The sequence below is a fragment of the Clupea harengus genome, unplaced genomic scaffold (assembly GCF_900700415.2).
Source record: "Clupea harengus unplaced genomic scaffold, Ch_v2.0.2, whole genome shotgun sequence".
Taxonomy (NCBI): domain Eukaryota; kingdom Metazoa; phylum Chordata; class Actinopteri; order Clupeiformes; family Clupeidae; genus Clupea; species Clupea harengus.
This window is the reverse complement of record NW_024879661.1, coordinates 77,501-97,500: the sequence shown is the minus strand read 5'-3', so window position 1 is coordinate 97,500 and position 20,000 is coordinate 77,501. Positions and strand designations below refer to the sequence as shown.

The following is a 20,000-nucleotide window of genomic DNA, read 5'->3' as shown; positions in this document are numbered from 1 at the left end:
TCAGTGGTCAGAACGCAGAGTACATACTGTGTTGAAGAGCTCAGTGGTCAGAACGCAGAGTACATACTGGGTTGAAGAGCTCAGTGGTCAGAACGCAGAGTACATACTGGGTTGAAGAGCTCAGTGGTCAGAACGCAGAGTACATACTGGGTTGAAGAGCTCAGTGGTAGGGCTGAACGATTTGGGAAAATAATCTAATTGCGATTTTTTACCAAAATATTGCGATTGCGATTTAATATGCGATTTTTTTTATCCTCTTTTTTTCCCAACAAAACGTAATGAATGATTTAAATATGACCAACACAATATTAGATACATTTAGTGTAAAATATTCTTTCCCACATTTTACATTTTTATTTACCTGCTCATTACAGAAACAAGAACAACAAATCGGTGGCTTTGCCACTGTGCATTTAAGTAATTTAAAAAAAGTCATTTTAAGTATAAACACTAGGCATGCACTTTTTAAACACTGTGTGCAAAATGTACCATCTTAAAAAAAAAAAATTAAAAAAAAAATTAATTAATCGCATTCTATCATATCGCGATTAAATCGCAAATGCAATTAATCGTTCAGCCCTACTCAGTGGTGAGAAAGCAGAGTACATACTGGGTTGAAGAGCTCAGTGGTCAGGCCCAGGTAGTTGTGCAGAGCCAGGAACGTCACCCTCTGCAGACGCACCATGATGATCTGGGCACGAGCGGAGAGAACAATGAGGATTATTGTAGTAAAAACACGGGAACAAAATGAGACCGTAACACAAACATAACACAATGACAGCACAGTGACGGACTGCTGACCGTACCTAATGACGACATTCGGTCATAAGGTTAGCAGACTGGATAGAGCCTTACTTTAAACCTCCATGCTTCTTGTGCTTTTGGTATACTACTGCTTTAAGCACTGCTTGTCGCAGAATCTGTGATTACATGAAACGGCTGTCCCGACACCGCTTAATTAAAACTCCCCCCTTAATTAAAACCTTCCCTGGGCTGTTTGCCGCAATGGGCTTTGTACAACTTTGTGAACTCCTGTTTCTTCCAATCAATTATGTTGGACAAAATTCCATTATGGCCGTGCATTCATTAGGCAACGTGCCCCTGTGTGCTTCAATTGATGAAGCATGACAGCATCAATCCAGCGGTCATGGGTTAAGTTCCCAGAGCACGTGTATTGACAAATGTGCTCTTTCAATGCATTGCAGTTTGCTATGGATGAATCGTCAGCCAAATGCCTTCTGTATATTCACAGTGCCTGGTGTGGAGTGGCCTGAGTGCCAAATCTGGCTCAGTGCCAGTACAACTCTGACTCTAGAACACACCAGAACTCCATAGACTCTATAGGCAATACCAGTACTGACTCTAGAACACTCTAAAACTCCATAGGCAATACCAGTACTGACTCTAGAACACTCTACAACTCCATAGACTCCATAGGCACCACCAGTACTGATTCTAGAACACTCTAGAACTCCATAGGCAATACCAGTACTGACTCTAGAACACTCTAGAACTCCATAGACTCTATATGCAATACCAGTACTGACTGTAGAACACTCTAGAACTCCATAGACAATACCAGTACTGACTCTAGAACACTCTAGAACTCCATAGACTCCATAGGCAATACCAGTACTGACTCTAGAACTCCATAGACTCTATAGGCAATACCAGTACTGACTCTAGAACACTCTAGAACTCCATAGACTCTATATGCCTTACCCGTACTGACTCTAGAACACTCTAGAACTCCATAGACTCCATAGGCAATACCAGTACTGACTCTAGAACTCCATAGACTCTATATGCCTTACCCGTACTGACTCTAGAACACTCTAGAACTCCATAGGCAATACCAGTACTGACTCTAGAACACTCTAGAACTCCATAGGCTCTATAGGCAATACCAGTACTGACTCTAGAACACTCTAGAACTCCATAGGCTCTATAGGCAATGCCAGTACTGACTCTAGAACACTCTAGAACTCCATAGACTCTATAGGCAATACCAGTACTGACTCTAGAACACTCTAGAACTCCATAGACTCTATAGACAATACCAGTACTGACTCTAGAACACTCTAGAACTCCATAGACTCCATAAGCAATACCAGTACTGACTCTAGAACACTCTAGAACTCTATAGGCAATACCAGTACTGACTCTAGAACACTCTAGAACTCCATAGACTCTATAGGCAATACCAGTACTGACTCTAGAACACTCTAGAACTCCATAGACTCCATAAGCAATACCAGTACTGACTCTAGAACACTCTAGAACTCCATAGACTCTATAGGCAATACCAGTACTGACTCTAGAACACTCTAGAACTCCATAGACTCTATAGGCAATACCAGTACTGACTCTAGAACACTCTAGAACTCCATAGACTCTATAGGCAATACCAGTACTGACTCTAGAAACACTCTAGAACTCCATAGGCAATACCAGTACTGACTCTAGAACACTCTAGAACTCCATAGGCAATACCAGTACTGACTAGAACACTCTACAACTCCATTGACTCCATAGGCAATACCAGTACTGAGCACTGATCATACTCTTATATTACCTGTACGACGCGAACAAGAGTATCTGGGTATTTCTCAAAGACAGAGATGAAGGCGGATGCAGGCAAGCGCAAGATGGTGGAGGGGGTAGCAGCTCGGGCTGACACTGTTTTGTAAGGGGCCGGATGGCCCTGTGGGAAGAAGAGAAATGAATAAGGTCGCGTAGAGAGACTAAAGCACTTAGGTGTAACATCAACTACGACATTCTAAGAAGACCTCAGACCCTGAGGCAGGAGAAAGGGTGTGCTGCTTACAGTGATGACATCTAGGAGACTAAGCAGGCTGTGGACGCTGTCTCCTTGCAGGACCACCTTCACCACAGGATCTGTGCCATCCTGTTGATGAGAAAGGACACACAGTCATTCTCTGTCTCCTTGGCTCTTTGGCACTCTCTCTGTCCCTGCAGTGTCTCACTCTATTATCATCATCCACTGTTTTTTGGCAAGGCTTGACATACTATATAGCCAAGACAATGTCCTGCGATGCTCTGCTACTGGTCTCAGTTTATGAAGGTGTTCCTGCTCCTTTTATAGTATTTTATGGTATTTTATTTGTTTTATAAAATTAGCTTTTTCTTTGTTGTCACTACCACTGGCATGTTTTTATCTTATGCTTCATCAAAAACACCTGGGTATACCTTGTGTTGCTTTATATGTGGTCTAGAAATAAACATGACTTGATGACCTTACTTGACCAAACCAATAGCAGTAAATAGTTGGTAAACAGCAATGGGATATAGGCACAGTCCAACATGTTTAAAGTAGTTTATGGGGTGGTCAGAATTTGAGCCCTTCTTACGCTCTCGTGGATGCGCAGCTCCAGGCGTCCGCTCTGCACCACGTAGATGCTGTCGTCCATGTCGCCGGGCCGGAAGAGGACCTCCCCCTGCTGCAGCTCCACGAACACCATGTGTCGGCACAGCTCCAGGAACAGAGGCTTCTCAAAGTGACCCAGAAGCCTACAGGGGTGGGGGGGACACAACAGCCACTACAGGACATGATGCAATACCGTAACAATGCTATTTCAGGGCCATTGTCTTAGACGCCCCAGAGACAAGAAAAGTTCTTAAAACGACCTTCAGAGAGATGGGGACAGGGTGAGGCAGACAAAAGGAGGACACGGAGGTGACCCTCACCTGACGTTTTTGAGCATGTACAGGACCTCGGAGGGCAGGTGAGAGTTCTGGACGTCGAACTCGGTGAGGTCAGCCTCCAGCACCGAGGGAGGGGGCTCTCTGGGCTGTAGGGTGGGGGCAGGATTGCGGATGCGTAGGATTCTGGGGATACAGAGGGACATGGCTAGAGCAGTGTTCAAATTATGTGAACACCTACGTAAGTGTAAGAGAAGGACCGCTTTAAGCATTACCTGTACATATTGTCCACATAATCTACACAGTATTTCACAGCATTTTAACATACCTACACTATATTTTACATTAAATTGTTCACCAATCAAGATCTCATTTACACACTTGCGTGCTATCGAGAGGACTTTAGTTCTCTTGCGAGTGCGCTGCCGGGACACTGGACCATTGGCGGGGGGAGAGGATAGAGTCTGTACCTACATGAGTCAGAACAAAAACAAACAAAAGCACATTTGTGTTACACTAGAATGAAGAGACGCTGAATGTTGCATAAAACCCAAGTCTGAGCAAGCAGATAACAGAATCACAGATAAATAGGGACAATCAGCAGGGCTTACTTGTCTCATAATTTTACGGCCATAGAAAAGCACTTTGTCTCTTTTCCTGAAGCGATAATGCGGCGTCCCTGCTTGCGCTTCCTCTGCATAGTGCATTGAAATAATAATAAAGTGAGCATGAAAAACAGATACATTCATTAAAAAGGACAGAGTAAGAATGATAAAGTGCCACTGTGAAAACATAGTCCAAATATATCTATATCTATCTATATCTTAATATATCTATATCTATCTATCATACTATATATATATATATATGCTATAGTGGTAGAATGTACCTTACTAACTTTACATAGGTTATTTTAAGAATACTAATTGAAGTATGAAATACACTAATGCAAAGTGGTCAGAAAAACAGGATCACTCACGGGCCTTTCGTCTTCTGTACAGTAAACACACGATGATGGCGATAAAGGAGGTGACCACTGCTGCACCAATTAGAGCACCGGTCCACTGAAAGACACAGACATCAGCCAATCACAGCATTGCAGTACGACACTAATGACTAAAAAAAAGTGTTTGACATATGAATGCATGAGGGCTTTCGTTAAGGTTCTATATTTTTTATTTGGGGAGTGTTTAGTGGTTTTGCACCACACATGGTAGAGATGTTGGATGACTGATCTACCATAGTGGTCTGCATCTGGTCCTCCACAAAGCGCTGCACCCGATCTCGGATTTCCGTTCCGCTTGGCAGCACCACCTGCAGAGATTACACAGAACACCACATGAACAAGAACCACACCCACGAGTCTGGGACTACCACACACGGGCTAGGCCAGCAGAGATACACCCTAAACATCAGGAAGCCGGATCTGTGTTGTTCTTAACTTACCGGGTAAATGCTGCAGCTATCCTCCTCCTGTGTGCCATCCTCCATCTCTAAAATAAAGATGGAAACACCTTCAAATTCACTGATAACAGTTTGTCGTTGCTAGAAAAGAAATGCCACCTTTCATCACAATAGCACTATGATCTGAGTGAGCTCTCCTTGGGCAATATGCCTCCAACATGACAAAACAACAAAGAATTAGTGACTGCGAGTGACAACTTACCTCCACATAAATCCTCCTCTCTATACTCAAGTATCCCTACAGGCAAAGAATGAGCTACATTAGGCTATCTCTTCTCTTTCCTTAATAGGATTAGACAAGTATGAGAGCAATGCGGATGACTCTTGGACTACAGATAAGCTACTTGATAGGCTATACAATAAGCTCAGTCCTGCCTGAAGCTACCCAGAAACAACAGGGGTGAACTAGCATATACGTATGTAAATGTACAGTATAACATAGGCTATATGCACAATATGCTACAGATAGTGTAGGCTACCCTACGCAGGGTCCAGCGCCATGTGAACACCAGATGCTACCAGATGTTTACAAGAACAACAAAAGGGCAATCCGTAATAAACAATAACTTAAACAAATTTGAATATTGACATTCTTTGAGGTAAAAAACATGGTTATGTTTATGGTTATGTTATGTTTACAACCAACTCAATTGCAGTGATATCACCCACAGCATTTCAGTGCTTCAGTAACCAATGAGTTTGCCCACATATAGGCTTCTGACTTAGGCCTCTGTGTTGTAAAGAGAAGGGGCCTTCTTATAAAATATTTAAATGCTGAAGTGACACAAGTTACTGCACCAAAATGTCCTTAAAATATGATTTGGCCTGTGTACCCATGATTAGCTGCCTCCGTATCAAAGAGATGAATTATAACGTTTAGCTCAATATTGTTTTAAACCATTAGTGTTTCAAGTGTACAGTTTTGAACTTTTAATTGTTTTTCAATCACTGAAAGGCTAGATAACACATTTCTTCTTTGAACAACATGCACCAACTGTGACTTAAACTCGACAAACATCTACAGAGTAATGGTTATCCTAGGGTCATAGACACATTGACACTTCCGTTAGCATGTTAAACACAGAGCTAATGTCTTATCAATATAATGCCAATGCTATGCTAGTAATATCTGCTTCTTTCTAATGAGAATATCAATACGTTAGCCATGATGTTGATTTTGCATGCTGATCAGTCCAATTTAGTATAGATTGACACACCTGGAGATCCTACTATGTTCCATGCCTCAAAAAAATCCATGACCCCACCAGACAAGTTTGATGACAAAAATCCTGGATCATGAAGATGAGGTTAATTCACTCCTCAACTAACTTATTGCTAACTTATAACCATAGCTAACAAACTGTCAGATGCTAAAATGATGTGGTTGCTATAGTCACAGAACAATCTGTCTCCCAAACCCATACAAAACCTCACTGAGAGGTTTGAAAAAAGTTATAATCTTGTAACGTTATAGTTGTATGGTTACACGCATATAATGTTTTGGTCACTTTGCTTTATCATATATACATTACTGTAATGACAACTATCGTTGCATTCATGCATACAAGAATACGCTATTGAGGAGGCAATCTTATGATGAATAACTTTGTGTTTTTGACACTTTCCAGTATTAGGCAACATAGTATCACAATATAGCCTAACCGTCCATTAGACTGATAAAAAAAACACAGGGTAGATTAACGTTGAACTCAGTCGAACGTCCTCGTGACAACAATGCTCTGAGAAAAGCACACAAAACTGATAAACTGAGAGAACTTGGGAGTAGCACTGGGCAGAGTCCGTTTAGAATAGATAAAATAGCCTATTGGATCAGAGAGTTCATTTAAAGGGAACATTTTGCGCTCACAGTGGGGCAGAGTGATTGACAGTAGATTTCCTTTCCATGCCTTACTCTATTGTAACAAGACACCCCCTGCAATCTCCGTCTGTACATTCAAGTTACCACTGCAAGCCAGCCCAACACCCACATGCTTAGGTTGGGTACACCGTTGTTCCCAAGTGCCACTTTGGAAGTGCAGTGATTACTTTTGATCTACTCTGTGATCTGTTGTCCTTTTTTAATCTTCACGCGCACCCACACCACCACCACAACCACCACCACAACAACAACAACAACAACAACAACAACAAGCACAGTTGAGCGGGGGGCAGAGTTAAGTGTGAAAAGTTGTGCACCATGAGTTCTTAACAAGACTATATAAGGGGTAGTCGAAGAAGTGCATAATTTGTTTACATGCAACACTCCTGACCAGAGTAGCCTTAACACCTTGTACACAAAGTTGCACTGAAATCAGCAGATCAGAATGCATACTCTTTCATACACCCCGGGTGCTCGTATAACAGTAATCTGCGATCGGCTGTTTGAAAGGGTGTACTTACTCTAACAGTCTTTTAAATCACCTCCGTATTTCAGACTTGGCACTTCACCCATTCAGGCTGTCTTTTTGGATGTGTGTGAACGTATGTGGGACTCCTACCCACTCCCTATTGAGTGTCTGCACTCACTATTGGCTAATACAGATCGGTTTTGGCCAATCCCAGAAACCCTCACTCTGATGTCGAATTATTCGTCTGCTAGCATGCTGGTCAAGGTGAGTAGCGTTATTTTGGTAACTTGAGCAGGATTTTGACGTTATAAAGGTTACCATATTAATGTTTCTAATATTTCAAGGGACATATGTAGCACATTATTTAGCTCGCTAAATGTTAATGTGTTTTACTGGGTCTAATATAAGGCATTGCTAGTAACTTTACATAAAAAAATTGTTACTCTGCTAGCTAATGATAATGTTACATAGCTGTCTCATTTGTCTTGACATGCTTAGCCAGCCCAGTTTAAACATTTCATGAAGGTATGCATGAAAAATAACTTGGAAGTTGTGATAACTGTTGTGATCTCTTAAAATGTTTGGCGGTTGACCACCACTGCGTAATCAAGCAGGTTAGCTTGTTAGCTAGCAATAGGATGACCATAGACAGATGCTGGTAGAGTTTGCTAGCTAGCGATATTCTGGCTGGGTAATTTAACTAAGTTCATTAACGTTACAGCAGTTTTTCAATTATATACTTTAATGTGCGCATTCAGCAACTTCTTACATGATCACTTGTGTATGATGACGGCTAACGAGGATTAGGTTGATGAGCACGATTAGTACATTGGGTTAATGATGGCGCTACTAACAATCTAACTATCTAAACAAATGCATTAATTGTAAAAGAATGTAGTATTTGTTTCACTAGATTCCTGTGTTGTTGCATATGTTTACTTTTACATAACTTGAAAAATAATAAACAAATGGATTAAAACGTATGTAACTAAATTGCAATTTACAGACTTTTGGAAGCATTGCGCCTTTTCTGTCAGACTTTTGCAATTTGTGAATACTTCAAAAGCTCTGCCAATAATAGTTCATTTGAAGGTCAAAGCAGGAATTGTGCTACTCATCAAAAAGGCCATCTTTCTGAGCTATAGAACATATACTTGGTCCAACTGCATAATATTGCACACGCATCCTCTCACATGAAAGAAGTAAACATCAGTGTGCTGATTCTCAGATTGGTGCTAATCATGACTTCTGTTCTATTTTACCAATGTCTTGAGTTGTTCTCCCTTTTCTCTCTCTCTCTCTCTCTGCAACAGGTTATTTCACTGTGACTTTGACAGACACTCTGCACTGATGGGGTTGTTGTCAACACTGACGCGTGGGCTGATCAGGGGCGCCGACCGAATGTCTGCGTTCACTAGCAAGCGCGGCCCGAAGTCCAACTACAAAGGGAGAGGAGCAAGACCAGCGGGCCGCCTGACCTGCAGTGGGAAGTTTGTTCCCGTGAGGGAGATGATTCCGGAGTTTGTCGTGCCCTCTCTGCAGGGGTTTAACCTCAAGCCGTACGTGTCGTACCGCGCCCCTGGAGGAACGGAGCCCGCCCTCACCACGGAGATGTTATTCAACCAGACTGTAGCCCCACACATTAAAAGGGACATCGAAGAAGGCACGTTTGATAAGAACAACCTGGAGAAATATGGCCTTGACCCTGAACAAAAGGGGAAACTATTCAAACTGCATCCCAAAAACTTTGTTCGCTAACAGTAACAGATATGAACTGGTTCAAATGCAACTCAATCACAAACTAAATGAACAGTGCGAAATGATGGACCTCTGTTGGAGATTGCTGTGGATTTAACAATGTAAAATGTGTTCAATTGTTAAAGGTTATTTCGCCCGTGTATGTGTTATCTGGAAGGAAAATACCATAAATATGTCTTTTGGATTCAGTAAAATAATTAAATAAAAGATTCATGTAACAGTTTCCCTGAAAGTCGACACGTAATGAAGCTAAATTAATCAAGGACCTGTAAATGGAGTACAATACTAAAAACATATTTATTGCCTTAAAAATACAGATTGTGATTTATTTTAAAACAAAACTACTTAAACAATGTCTTTGCAAAAACATCAGAAGCTAACACAACCGGTCAAAGAATAAATAGGAAGACATGACAGTTGAATTCTGATGTAATCTGTGTGTATAATTTCCAATGCCTCCCCATCAGTTTGAGACAAACATTGGACACATGTCGTTAGGTTGTGTAATGAAGATTGTACAATCTGACCATCTGGTGCAAACCCATCAGTGGAATTCAGGTTTAAACCTGTATGACAATCACATCTGTCTTACAAGATAGCATAGACTGCGGAACCATTCTGGATCCTATCTTTATGAGTATCTTACAATAAGCTTGTTCTGTGTGCCCTTACACATTGTGGTGGAGACTATTATGAGATATTTGCATGGGATGAAGACATTCAGCCAATGGATACTGTAAGAGGTCTGGAAAAACTGAAAGTGTCCGTTCATTCATAATAAGTGCTCTGCAAAGGTATCAGTGACACTGGGGTAGTTTGTCATTTTCCATAATACATAATCCTTGCCCTCAGCGCTCTCCCTGCTCACCTTCTTGTTTTGTGCACTACATGCATTCATATACAAGCCTTGGCTTAGAGACATGATATGCCGTCGTATCCTTATTAGTTTGTTTTGAGGCGTTCACCTCATGTTTGATCTCTCCTAATGCACCTTACATACAGTGCCCGAGGTGGCCAGGAAGACTGAATGAATGTCCTTCTGCACGTATGAATTATTGTAAGCCACCTAAATATGATCACTTCACATTTTCGTGGCTCGCCGCAATGCTGACTAAACCCATCATTTTCATCTTTGCCCTTTATCTACCCCGATGTAAAACTTCTGACCCCATAATGTGTCTCTGCATAGCTCAGCTCTGATAAGTAGGAACTTCACCATTGCTGCATTAGCTGCTGTGTCTCACAGTACAGCGGCGACGGCAGTGTTCCCAGTATCCTGGTCCTGCTCTGCGGCGGCGGCAGTGTTCCCAGTAGCCTGGTCCTGCCCTGTCCGGTCCTGCCCTGCCTCGGTCCCACCCTCCTTTGGGCTCCAGTCCCAGCGCCACACGTGCAGCATGTGGTCGTAGAAGGAGCAGCTGGCCAGCAGGCAGGAGACCGAGGGAGAGTCCAGTGCAGGTGTGGGGGGCGCCACTGAACGCGGGTCTGCCTGGGGGGTGGGCTCGGGGATGTAGCGCCCCATCTCGTCCTCTAGGGAGGTGTCGAAGCAGGCCGTGGGGGACTCGTACTGGATCCTGAGGTGGCCTCCCACTGCTGGCTGGAGCCGGCTGGGTTCACCTGACCCCTGAGGGGACGCCGGGGGAGGGCTGTCCAGAGACACGCGGGACCAGTCTGCCCCGTAGGCTAGGGAGTTGTGTAGGACATAGGAGGCCAGGATAGGGCAAGGTCCTTCACTGCCCTCTACAGGAAGGAAAACAAAAAACAAACTTTTAAAACCAATAAGAAAAGCCCAATTCCTCTAAATACCTACAGCCCCTTTAGAGTCAAATGTCTAATAGAGCTTTGTCATTACAAGGAATCGTGTCTTATAGAATAGAAGTAGCTCAACCACCATGAATGTGACTAAATAGAGAGACCCATTACCCATGGCCTCCTGACAGTGGAGTATGTGGAAGTCGTTGTGCATGCAGGCTGCCAACAACAGGTGGTCGTGGGTAGGATGCCACTTCAGGCGCCACACCCCTCCCCCAATGGCGCTTTCGCTGAGCGGCCGCCGCATGTTCCGTCCGTCCCACAGCAGCACGTGCTCGTCGTAGCTGGAGCGGAGACATGGAGACATGGACATGGCCGTGAGACACTCAGAGCCGTACAGAGTGCAGCTGATAAGCTCCAGCCGGCAGACCAAAGTCAGTCAGACTGAGAAGAGTGCTTACCTGCCCGTCGCCAGGATGTGTTCGCGGTGAGGGTTGCTGTGGATACTACAAACGCCCATGGAGTGCCTGGGGGGGGGAAGGTTGAATTGGTGAGGGCAGCACTGGTTTAACCAAAGTATTTACAACAAGTGACCTCTTTTTGTGAAGTCATGGATATACAAATGATTTGGAGGAACCATACAATAACAATATGTATATAATAATCAACCTATGTTTATATTATTAAATGATCCTTACTAATATTATTAATGGCCAACTGATACACAATGAAATGCTCAATATACAATGAGAAAACATGAAAATCAGAACCATGATGGAATGCAACATGTACAATGTCTCCATCTGATGGACAACTCCAGGCACCACATGGTGCTGTTGTACATTAAACAAAAGCAGGTCATTACAACTTGTCAATCAGACTATTGATTCAGATTGACAGAGCCTTTGTTTGCAAGGAGACAACACCGACAACACTGTAGTCAGGTGCCTCACAGACGATGCATTTGGTGGTCAAAATGCACATCTCTCACCTCTTGCTGGTGAAGGTGGGACAGGAGGGACCTATCCTAAGATCCCAGCCTTTCAGTTTGCAATCGTCCCCACCTGGCACATTCCAGACAGATGAAAACAGACAGACAGACAGACAGACAGACAGACAGACAGAGGTTGGTGATGAGCTACCATAAACATGAAGTCATTCAAGGGGTTTCATTCCCATGCACCGTGCAGAGAGGCAGGGGTGTCCCCTCTGCTTACCACAGCCAGTACAGCAGAAAGTAGGGACAAACCCTTGTCTCTGTTTGTGGACAACACCATTCGCTACGGCACTAAAAATAAACACCAAACAATGGCCTAACGTGCCACATCTGAAGGACAACTATGACAACTATGGAGACAACACATGGACGAGTGGTAAAATGAGAACAGCAACAATAACCATCTCACCGGAGTAAATAATCTGTGTGTCCCAGTAGCTGAAGGCTGCTATCCAAGCTTCAAAGTCATGGGCTTTCCACTGGGACAGAGCGGTCAGGCTCGTCTCAGTCAGGCCCAGAACATTAACACAGCCTTTAGAGTCACTAGACACCACACGGATTGCACTGCTATGGAGAGAGAGAGAGAGAGAGAGAGAGAGAGAGACAAAGAAATATCAAAAATGCGTACAGACATGATTATATGCAACATGTAAATGCATTAAGACACAACAAATTGTTACACATTTTTTGAGATCTGAGTATAAAATAAGACGCTCGGCCACTCTTAAAGGTAAAGGCTATATATACTGTATACACAGTACAATTTGTTGTGTCTTAATGCATATATATATATATAAATTAAACTGTCACTAACCTGTCACCTCTCCCTGTAGACCAGTCCAGAGAGAGTGCAAGCCTGTCAGGACCCAGCTCTGTGCTTGATACTTTATCCAGACCACAGAGTCCATCCTACTAAAGACAGAGTCATGAGAAAAACAAGGCCTAAGCCACTTACGCATGGCGAGTTATTGTAAGCCTGCAAGGCCTGGGTTGCATTCAGTGCAGACCTGAATTCACGATAGGCCTAAGGAAGAGACACACTGCCCTCTCACCTGTGTGTCTTGCAGCAAGTGAAGCTGTATTTCCCCAGTGGCGGTTGCCATGCCCAAAAGTGGTTGTCCGGACACTGGTACATGGCACCTGATGACATTACAATATTAGCCTACATTCATCCAAAACAACTCCGTAGTTTAACATCTGTTGAAGTGACTATTGACTTACGTATAAATGAATGCTGTTTATAAAGTGGATAGAAAGACAGCTAATCGTAATCCACGCGCACAGTTATAGCATTAATTTAGCACGGTGAAATAATTTACCATTTTACATCTAGTATGGCTGGCGTGTCAATGCGTTGAAGTTCAGTCAGAGGGGGACACAATGCTCCTTGTTGTTGAAAGCGGAACAGATATAATCGACCGATCCTATTTGGCGTGGCCGACTCTTCAACTGCCTTCAAAAGCACAACAAATGCAGAAAATTAAAAAAATCAGCTACACGTTTCTGGGTGATACTGACGGAAAGAAATACTTGAATGATTTTTTCAAATGTGCTTACCCCATCTTGGCCTTTCTGTAACTGGTAGGTCCCACATGCTAGAATATGGTGCCACTGGGGAACAGGACACCATTCAACCGTGTCAGCACTCAACTCGGTGTCAAATACCTGCAAGCTGCGAGTTCTTGATTTCCACGCCATCGCAAAACGTTAGCTCCGGTTACTGTAGACTGCTTCTAAAACTTCAAGACTAGCGGAAACAGTGATGGAGATTAAACACATGCCTACGCTTTGATATAACTCCCTGCCATGCTTAAGCAAGCGTGGAGTACTGCAATAGCATCATAGCTAATTCTACCAATCTGCTGTGACCAGACTTGCTGCGCCAATTTCTAACTAACGTTAGTAAGCTAGCTAGCGATAAATGGCTAGCTAACATGCATCCACTGCAGCAACGGCATTTAAACTACACGAAATATGGCAATGTACGATTTAACAAGTATCTGCTGCATCTGCACCATGAGAAGATTATTCCAAATGTTAAGTCATTTATATAACTTTCACAACTGCAAACTCGTCTGTTGGTTGTCAACAAGTTTTGAGGTCAACAGATTAGTCACTTCCGGGTAAATATAATTCGATTGGTTGCTCATTTTATTTACGTCATATGAATTCACTGTCGGTTTGTTCTTCAACCAAAGGCTAGATTTGAATGCAGCTAATTTAGGCTTCGCTCTTGGTTTGATGAGTGATTTCAACTAAATTATTGTAGGTTTGGTCTCCTAAAATGGATCCAAGTACTATCAGAAAACAGTTTTTCTTCACAGTGTCAGATAAAACAGACGGATCAAAGTATTTATGCTACACTCACGACTGCGCCGCTGCTTTAAACATAGGGTGAGTTCGGCTTTCTCTTTCAAATGAATTGCACTCGAAACAACACTGACAGGTTTTCCCAAAACTATGTCCACTGTTGTTTTTTGTTGATCGTTGTCTGGTTAGGCCTACCTACCTACCTACCTGATACTTTTCCTCGTTCCAGAGGTACGTGAAGTATAGAGGATATTCCATGTTGAATTGTTAAGTAATGTGATCCCCACCCCTAGAGTGACTGATGCTGTAGATGTTTGGAGAGCAAGGATCACTGATGAGAATAAGGCCCAACTGGTAAGTATAGAAGTGTTGCAAGTAAACTAGATTCAAAGGAAACACGGTAATCATTGTTTTAAAGACTGAATTAAATCATTTCTATTGACAGCTGAAGCATTATTCGTTGAAATCAACAGAGGACTGCATTACGAAATTGAGGTAAGGCTTGTAGGCTACTTCTACTCTTCCAGATGCTAGAGGATCTGATCCTGAATTATCTCTCTCCCTCTCTCTCTCTCTCCATCTATCTTTATCTATATCTATCACACACACACACACACACCACACGTTGGTTCACAGATCCTCATGTGGTCGTGGAAATGCTTTTGTGTCCGTGGAGTTGGACCAGGTGGTCCTCCATCTTGGGCCATCACCAACAGACATGACCATGAACATGACCAAACTCACTGATGTCGATGGGAAAGTGGAGCTGAAGGAACTTCTATTTAGGATGACTGACTGCTTGAGTCATTGGCAGGGCACTGAAGGTAATGTCCACTGGAATCATCTAGCGCACATCATTTGGTCATTGGCATACGGGATTTTAGTACTTTTTATACCAATTTATAGCTGGGTCACTGCTCCAGTATTAGACACATGGGACATTTTCGTCCTGGGTATGAGATCAGTCTGCAATAAAATGCGACTACCAGTCATTGCACAATAAAATATGTCTTAAACATTTGATTCATATGTCATAGAAGTTTGTGTGTCTGGCCATTCATTGGATGTCTGGATTGTTTTTCAGGAGGTCAGGTATTGTACAGCCCCGGGAAGAACTCTCACAAGAGAACTAATGGTATGCAGAATGTACCGTGATTTTCCCCACATAAGTTATTGCATATATCGTGTTGCTGTGATTTTGTTTTAACATGTGATAAATTACATCAAAAGTCCTTATATAACGCACTGTAGAGAGTTTTAAGAGATTGAAAAGCAATTTAATTTAGTAAAAAAAGAACCACTCCGCGCTTTCTTTCAGACTTTGAGCCCCGAAGACTACAGAGCGGTAATGGCTCATCCACAGGGGTCCGCAAGCGCCTTCCTGGAGACTCTTTGATCAACCCAGGAACCAGAAGGTGAGCTCTGATGAACTAGAACCACACAAAACTAAGTCCAGTTAGTTAGTATGGATGAAGATTACTTCTGATACAGCGCTTAACACGCTTGTCTGGAAGGAGATTGTTTTTCGTTTTTAAAAAAGAAAACTTTTTAGTGTGGACGTAGCCTTAGAATGTCAACATTTTAAATTAAGCACAAATAAGGGGATTTGTCAATTTATTTGTATAATTATAACATTCATTTATTTCATAGCAAGCGACCTGCAACTGGTGTGGCTTTTGATGATGACACTGATGACCTGTAATAATGAAGATGATTGGGATGATAATGAAGATGATTGTGGTTATGATGACTATGATGATAATGATCAACTTTAGCTTTTAATCTAAAATGTCTGGCCTCTAAAGCAGTCTCACACATGAACCATTTTAGAGCTGCAATGAACTCTCATGAATGTTCTTTTAAACTCAACTCAACACTATATACTGAAAGGTTTTTAACATACATTTTTTTATCACTCAGGAAATCAGACTGCTTCTAAAATATCCTATGATGAGATCTTTAATATGAATATCTATCTGCTTTTACATTACTTCAAATAATGTTATACCTGTAATAAATATAAATGTGCCTTTTTAAATGCTGTGGTGTTTGCTTTTTTTCATTGATTGAAAAGTTGTCATCCTGTGTATCTTGCAATAGAAAAATGTCTAAACTTTCCACATTAACTATACTTAATTTTATACATTGATGAATAAGGACATTCTATATTCTTATTTACTATACATCTCAATTATTGATGGTAAATACAAACAATGACAGACACTCACTACTCCAGAAGTTCACCATATTTATTTTTTCCTTCACTTGTCTGTAATATTAAAAACACCAGATCACCTCATTTGAAACACAAGATTATGGAAACAACACATTAGAAACAAGCTCAAAATGTCCAAGTAAAAATGTTACATGACAACCAATTAGAACAAAGGTTGAATGAAAAAACAAAAACCTAACAGACATTCATAAAATATAAATATATTTATATTCATATACACATACATAAGATACATCCCCAAAGCACATTGCTCCAGATTAAAACAAAAGAACCACTAGGTCCATTTCCCTCAAAAGATCCGTTGCAGGTCATTTATGGAACCTAGCTTTCACCCTGCTGGTGCACTAGCCCCTACAGCACTTATTTTCTCCAGGGCTTAAAGCAGCACATTCACTCAAAGGAGGAGACGTCTTTGCCATCTTGGAAAAAAAAAGTACACTGTCAATTAAATCAGAATGCTGGTCAAGGCTTTTGCTATCTAGAGTTTGGCATGGGTTGGTAAGGTTACACGATCAAACCTGCTGTTTACACAAACGTTGAGGTTTCACAGAGCTCTGACCTAAGCCGAGCATGACGGTCACTATCGGAGTTACACAGGTGAATGTTCAAGTTAACAATTTGACCTTACAGTGTTAGTGATGACAAACGACTTTCCCCACCTCCTAAGTTAGATAGTTTTAAAAGTTTTTTTTACGAAACAGGATGCATCGTACATTTTTGAAACACACTTAGTTAAACACATTCACATTCCGTGCAGAATGAAGTCATTTGTTTTTCCTTTGGTCTTCTGTCTTATAAAACATATCCAGGGCCACGCCCCTTTCCACTCCATATGCTTTAGTCTTCTCTATACATTCTAAGAAAATATAAATCTGTCGTTGCCTATCCTTTTTCAAAAGTACCATGGATTTTTTTTAACTATAACTTTCTGAATTGGACAAAAGGAGAGGAAAAAAAAAACACACTGGTCCAATTTTATGAACAAGCCAAGTGCCAGATGGTTTCAGAGTAAATTACGGAGTCGAAAACAAAAAGTTCAGAAAACTGAGATACGACAACTGAAATGATCATGGTAAATGAATCAAGACAGCAGGAGAAACACAAAAGACTCTCAACTGTAGTTCAAAACAATCATATTATGGCTCACACACCAGTACAAAATTCAAGAACAAAAAATAAAATCGTATTTCTTCCATTAGCAATACGGACGTGGCTGTATTCAAAATATTTTTTTTCAATTTCCATGCTGTCCTTCACTGTCCAAACACTTGAAAAACCTTGAGTGTTTGCGTTTGTATCACAGTGATGGTACGTGAGTTTGATAGGTCTTTGTAGCAAAGATATCTTGTAAGTGACCCTACCCTAGTTCTTATATGATCCAGTTAAACAATTTAACAGTATTAGTTCCTGCATTTGACTAAAGAGTACTGACTACCTAAACTATAAGATAATTAAACATACAAAGGATATTGCGAATAATAAACAAGTTAGAGGAAAAGAGAAGAAAGTGTTTCAAAGTGCTCCATTCATGAGGCAAAAGAGAATGAATTCATGAAAGAAAGATAAAGTGTGTGTGTGTGTGTGTGTACATACACACACATACACACAAACACACACATACCTATACATATTTATATTCACAACGAAGAGGCTCAAACTTTTAGGAGGCACCAGATTCTGTGCAAAACATTTTCATGCCATTTACATTCTCGTACGTGAAGATACAGGACCTAGAGTATGTGGAGGGCAGTTTCCACTTCAATGGGGTCAGTCAAGTCATTTTAAAGGCCTACGAATCAGGACACAAACCATTTTAAAGGCCTACGAATCAGGAGACAAACCATTTTAAAGGCCTACGAATCAGGACACAAACCATTTTCTCCAGTGTTTCCTGTCGAAAGACAGCACCTCAGGTGCATTAAGAAACCAGCAATCATTTATTAAATGAACCACATCCATGTGTCCAAAACATTTCAATATTCAAAATATATCATTCTTCTTACCACAGCAAAAATGTAGATATGACACAATACAAGTCTGACACTATACGCATGCTTTCAAGGCAGGTACAACTTAAAAAAACAACAACATGATTAACAGTTTCAACAAGGGGGTTTGTGTAGTTACATCGCTCCTGTAGCTGAAATAAAAACGCATTATTTATGATAACTTAGTCAAACAACGCTCCAAAGCAAACATTTAATTAAGAGGTAAGAGATGCTTTGTGATCAAAACATGTTGTGGATGATAAACTCATCTTCTGACATCAGTGGCACAAACACCACAATAAACAGACTCGGGAATCAAACAAGTCACCTCTATCCTAGCTCTCCTTCCACTAAACTCTGTTTTGACCATTTGTCAACATTGCCAAACAGCTCCGAGAAGTAAAAAAAAAAACAAATACATGTGCGTTTCGCTGGAATACCTATACCGTCTTCATAAAAGCAAGCAGTCTCATTATCCTGTACCGCTATGGAGGCCATGATCAGAGGCTCTCCTCTCGATCCTTCACACCGTCAAGCCAGCCTCAGCCTCAACCTCGGCCTCGGCCATGTGATGAGGTGTTAGTCTGGCCTGAGTCTCTGCCTCAGACTTGAGTCTTATGTGCGTTCAGCAGGTTGCGTACCCCCTCGTACTCACCCTTCTTTTAGTGCACTCTGAAGAAGAAGAAGAAGAAGAAGAAGAAGAAGAAGAGTGCCTCCTCCCAAGCAGACACACACAGCCAGATGAAGAGTGCTCTTGTTTTCAAAGAGATTCCTTAAAACCGTCTCTTTCGTTTGTCAGGATCCACGTCTGAGCCTGAGGCTTGATGTTTGTTTGTGTTTGTTTGTGTGTTTGTTTGTTTGTTTGTTTGTGTGTTTGAGGAGGCCCCTGTTCTCAGCAGAGAGTGTCCGTGTTGAAAGACAGCTGGACCTGCCAAGCCAAAGAACCACGTCATTAGAAAACATGTGTTGTGTGTGTGTGTGAGAAATCATGCAAAAAACATGTGTTGTGTGTGTGTGTGAGAAATCATGCAAAAAACATGTGTTGTGTGTGTGTGTGAGAAACATGCAGAGAACATGTGTTGTGTGTGTGTGTGAGAGAAATCATGCAGAAAACATGTGTTGTGTGTGTGTGTGAGAAATCATGCAAAAAACATGTGTTGTGTGTGTGTGTGTGTGAGAAATCATGCAAAAAACATGTGTTGTGTGTGTGAGAAATCATGCAGAAATCATGTGTTGTGTGTGTGTGTGTGTGAGAAATCATGCAGAAATCATGTGTTGTGTGTGTGTGTGAGAAATCATGCAGAAAACATGTGTTGTGTGTGTGTGTGTGAGAAATCATGCAGAAAACATGTGTTGTGTGTGTGTGTGTGTGTGAGAAATCATGCAGAAATCATGTGTTGTGTGTGTGTGTGAGAAATCATGCAGAAAACATGTGTTGTGTGTGTGTGTGAGAAATCATGCAAAAAACATGTGTTGTGTGTGTGTGT

The 20,000-nt window shown here is 41.7% G+C and overlaps 5 protein-coding genes across 5 annotated transcripts in view; 2 read left to right on the top strand and 3 right to left on the bottom strand.

Annotated features, from left to right (window-relative positions):
- Positions 1-7,617, bottom strand: part of LOC122129495 (patatin-like phospholipase domain-containing protein 7) — a gene marked incomplete at its 3' end in the record, with an annotated part of 19,342 nt that extends 11,725 nt beyond the window's left edge. Inside the window, exons 1-11 of the mRNA XM_042704418.1 lie at positions 7,528-7,617; positions 5,110-5,156; positions 4,903-4,977; positions 4,643-4,727; positions 4,275-4,357; positions 4,045-4,133; positions 3,709-3,849; positions 3,372-3,531; positions 2,828-2,908; positions 2,576-2,704; positions 611-691 (exon numbers count right to left, since the gene is read on the bottom strand). Coding sequence (XP_042560352.1) covers positions 611-691; positions 2,576-2,704; positions 2,828-2,908; positions 3,372-3,531; positions 3,709-3,849; positions 4,045-4,133; positions 4,275-4,357; positions 4,643-4,727; positions 4,903-4,977; positions 5,110-5,154 — 969 coding nt within the window. The remainder of the gene's footprint in view (positions 1-610; positions 692-2,575; positions 2,705-2,827; positions 2,909-3,371; positions 3,532-3,708; positions 3,850-4,044; positions 4,134-4,274; positions 4,358-4,642; positions 4,728-4,902; positions 4,978-5,109; positions 5,157-7,527) is intronic.
- Positions 7,618-7,925: 308 nt separating this feature from the next.
- On the top strand, positions 7,926-9,456 carry LOC122129493 (39S ribosomal protein L41, mitochondrial-like). Its single transcript, XM_042704416.1, has 2 exons — positions 7,926-8,000; positions 8,789-9,456. Exon 2 carries the CDS (start codon positions 8,826-8,828, stop codon positions 9,231-9,233), a length of 408 nt encoding a protein of 135 aa, XP_042560350.1. The 5' UTR covers positions 7,926-8,000; positions 8,789-8,825; the 3' UTR covers positions 9,234-9,456.
- Positions 9,457-9,506: 50 nt separating this feature from the next.
- LOC105891681 (diphthine methyltransferase) lies at positions 9,507-14,096 on the bottom strand. The gene is made up of 9 exons (XM_012817861.3): positions 13,537-14,096; positions 13,299-13,432; positions 13,032-13,119; positions 12,794-12,888; positions 12,389-12,546; positions 11,974-12,046; positions 11,444-11,509; positions 11,154-11,326; positions 9,507-10,970 (listed from the first exon to the last, which is right to left on the bottom strand). Exons 1-9 carry the CDS (start codon positions 13,675-13,677, stop codon positions 10,474-10,476), a joined length of 1,425 nt encoding a protein of 474 aa, XP_012673315.3. The 5' UTR covers positions 13,678-14,096; the 3' UTR covers positions 9,507-10,473.
- Positions 14,097-14,135: 39 nt separating this feature from the next.
- Positions 14,136-16,327, top strand: paxx (PAXX non-homologous end joining factor). The gene is made up of 7 exons (XM_012817863.3): positions 14,136-14,373; positions 14,583-14,643; positions 14,735-14,784; positions 14,926-15,113; positions 15,374-15,424; positions 15,608-15,704; positions 15,940-16,327. Exons 1-7 carry the CDS (start codon positions 14,264-14,266, stop codon positions 15,989-15,991), a joined length of 609 nt encoding a protein of 202 aa, XP_012673317.3. The 5' UTR covers positions 14,136-14,263; the 3' UTR covers positions 15,992-16,327.
- Positions 16,328-16,524: 197 nt separating this feature from the next.
- Positions 16,525-20,000, bottom strand: part of LOC122129494 (ATP-binding cassette sub-family A member 2-like) — a 56,549-nt gene continuing 53,073 nt past the window's right edge. Inside the window, exon 49 of the mRNA XM_042704417.1 lies at positions 16,525-19,441. Coding sequence (XP_042560351.1) covers positions 19,406-19,441 — 36 coding nt within the window. The 3' untranslated portion in view covers positions 16,525-19,405. The remainder of the gene's footprint in view (positions 19,442-20,000) is intronic.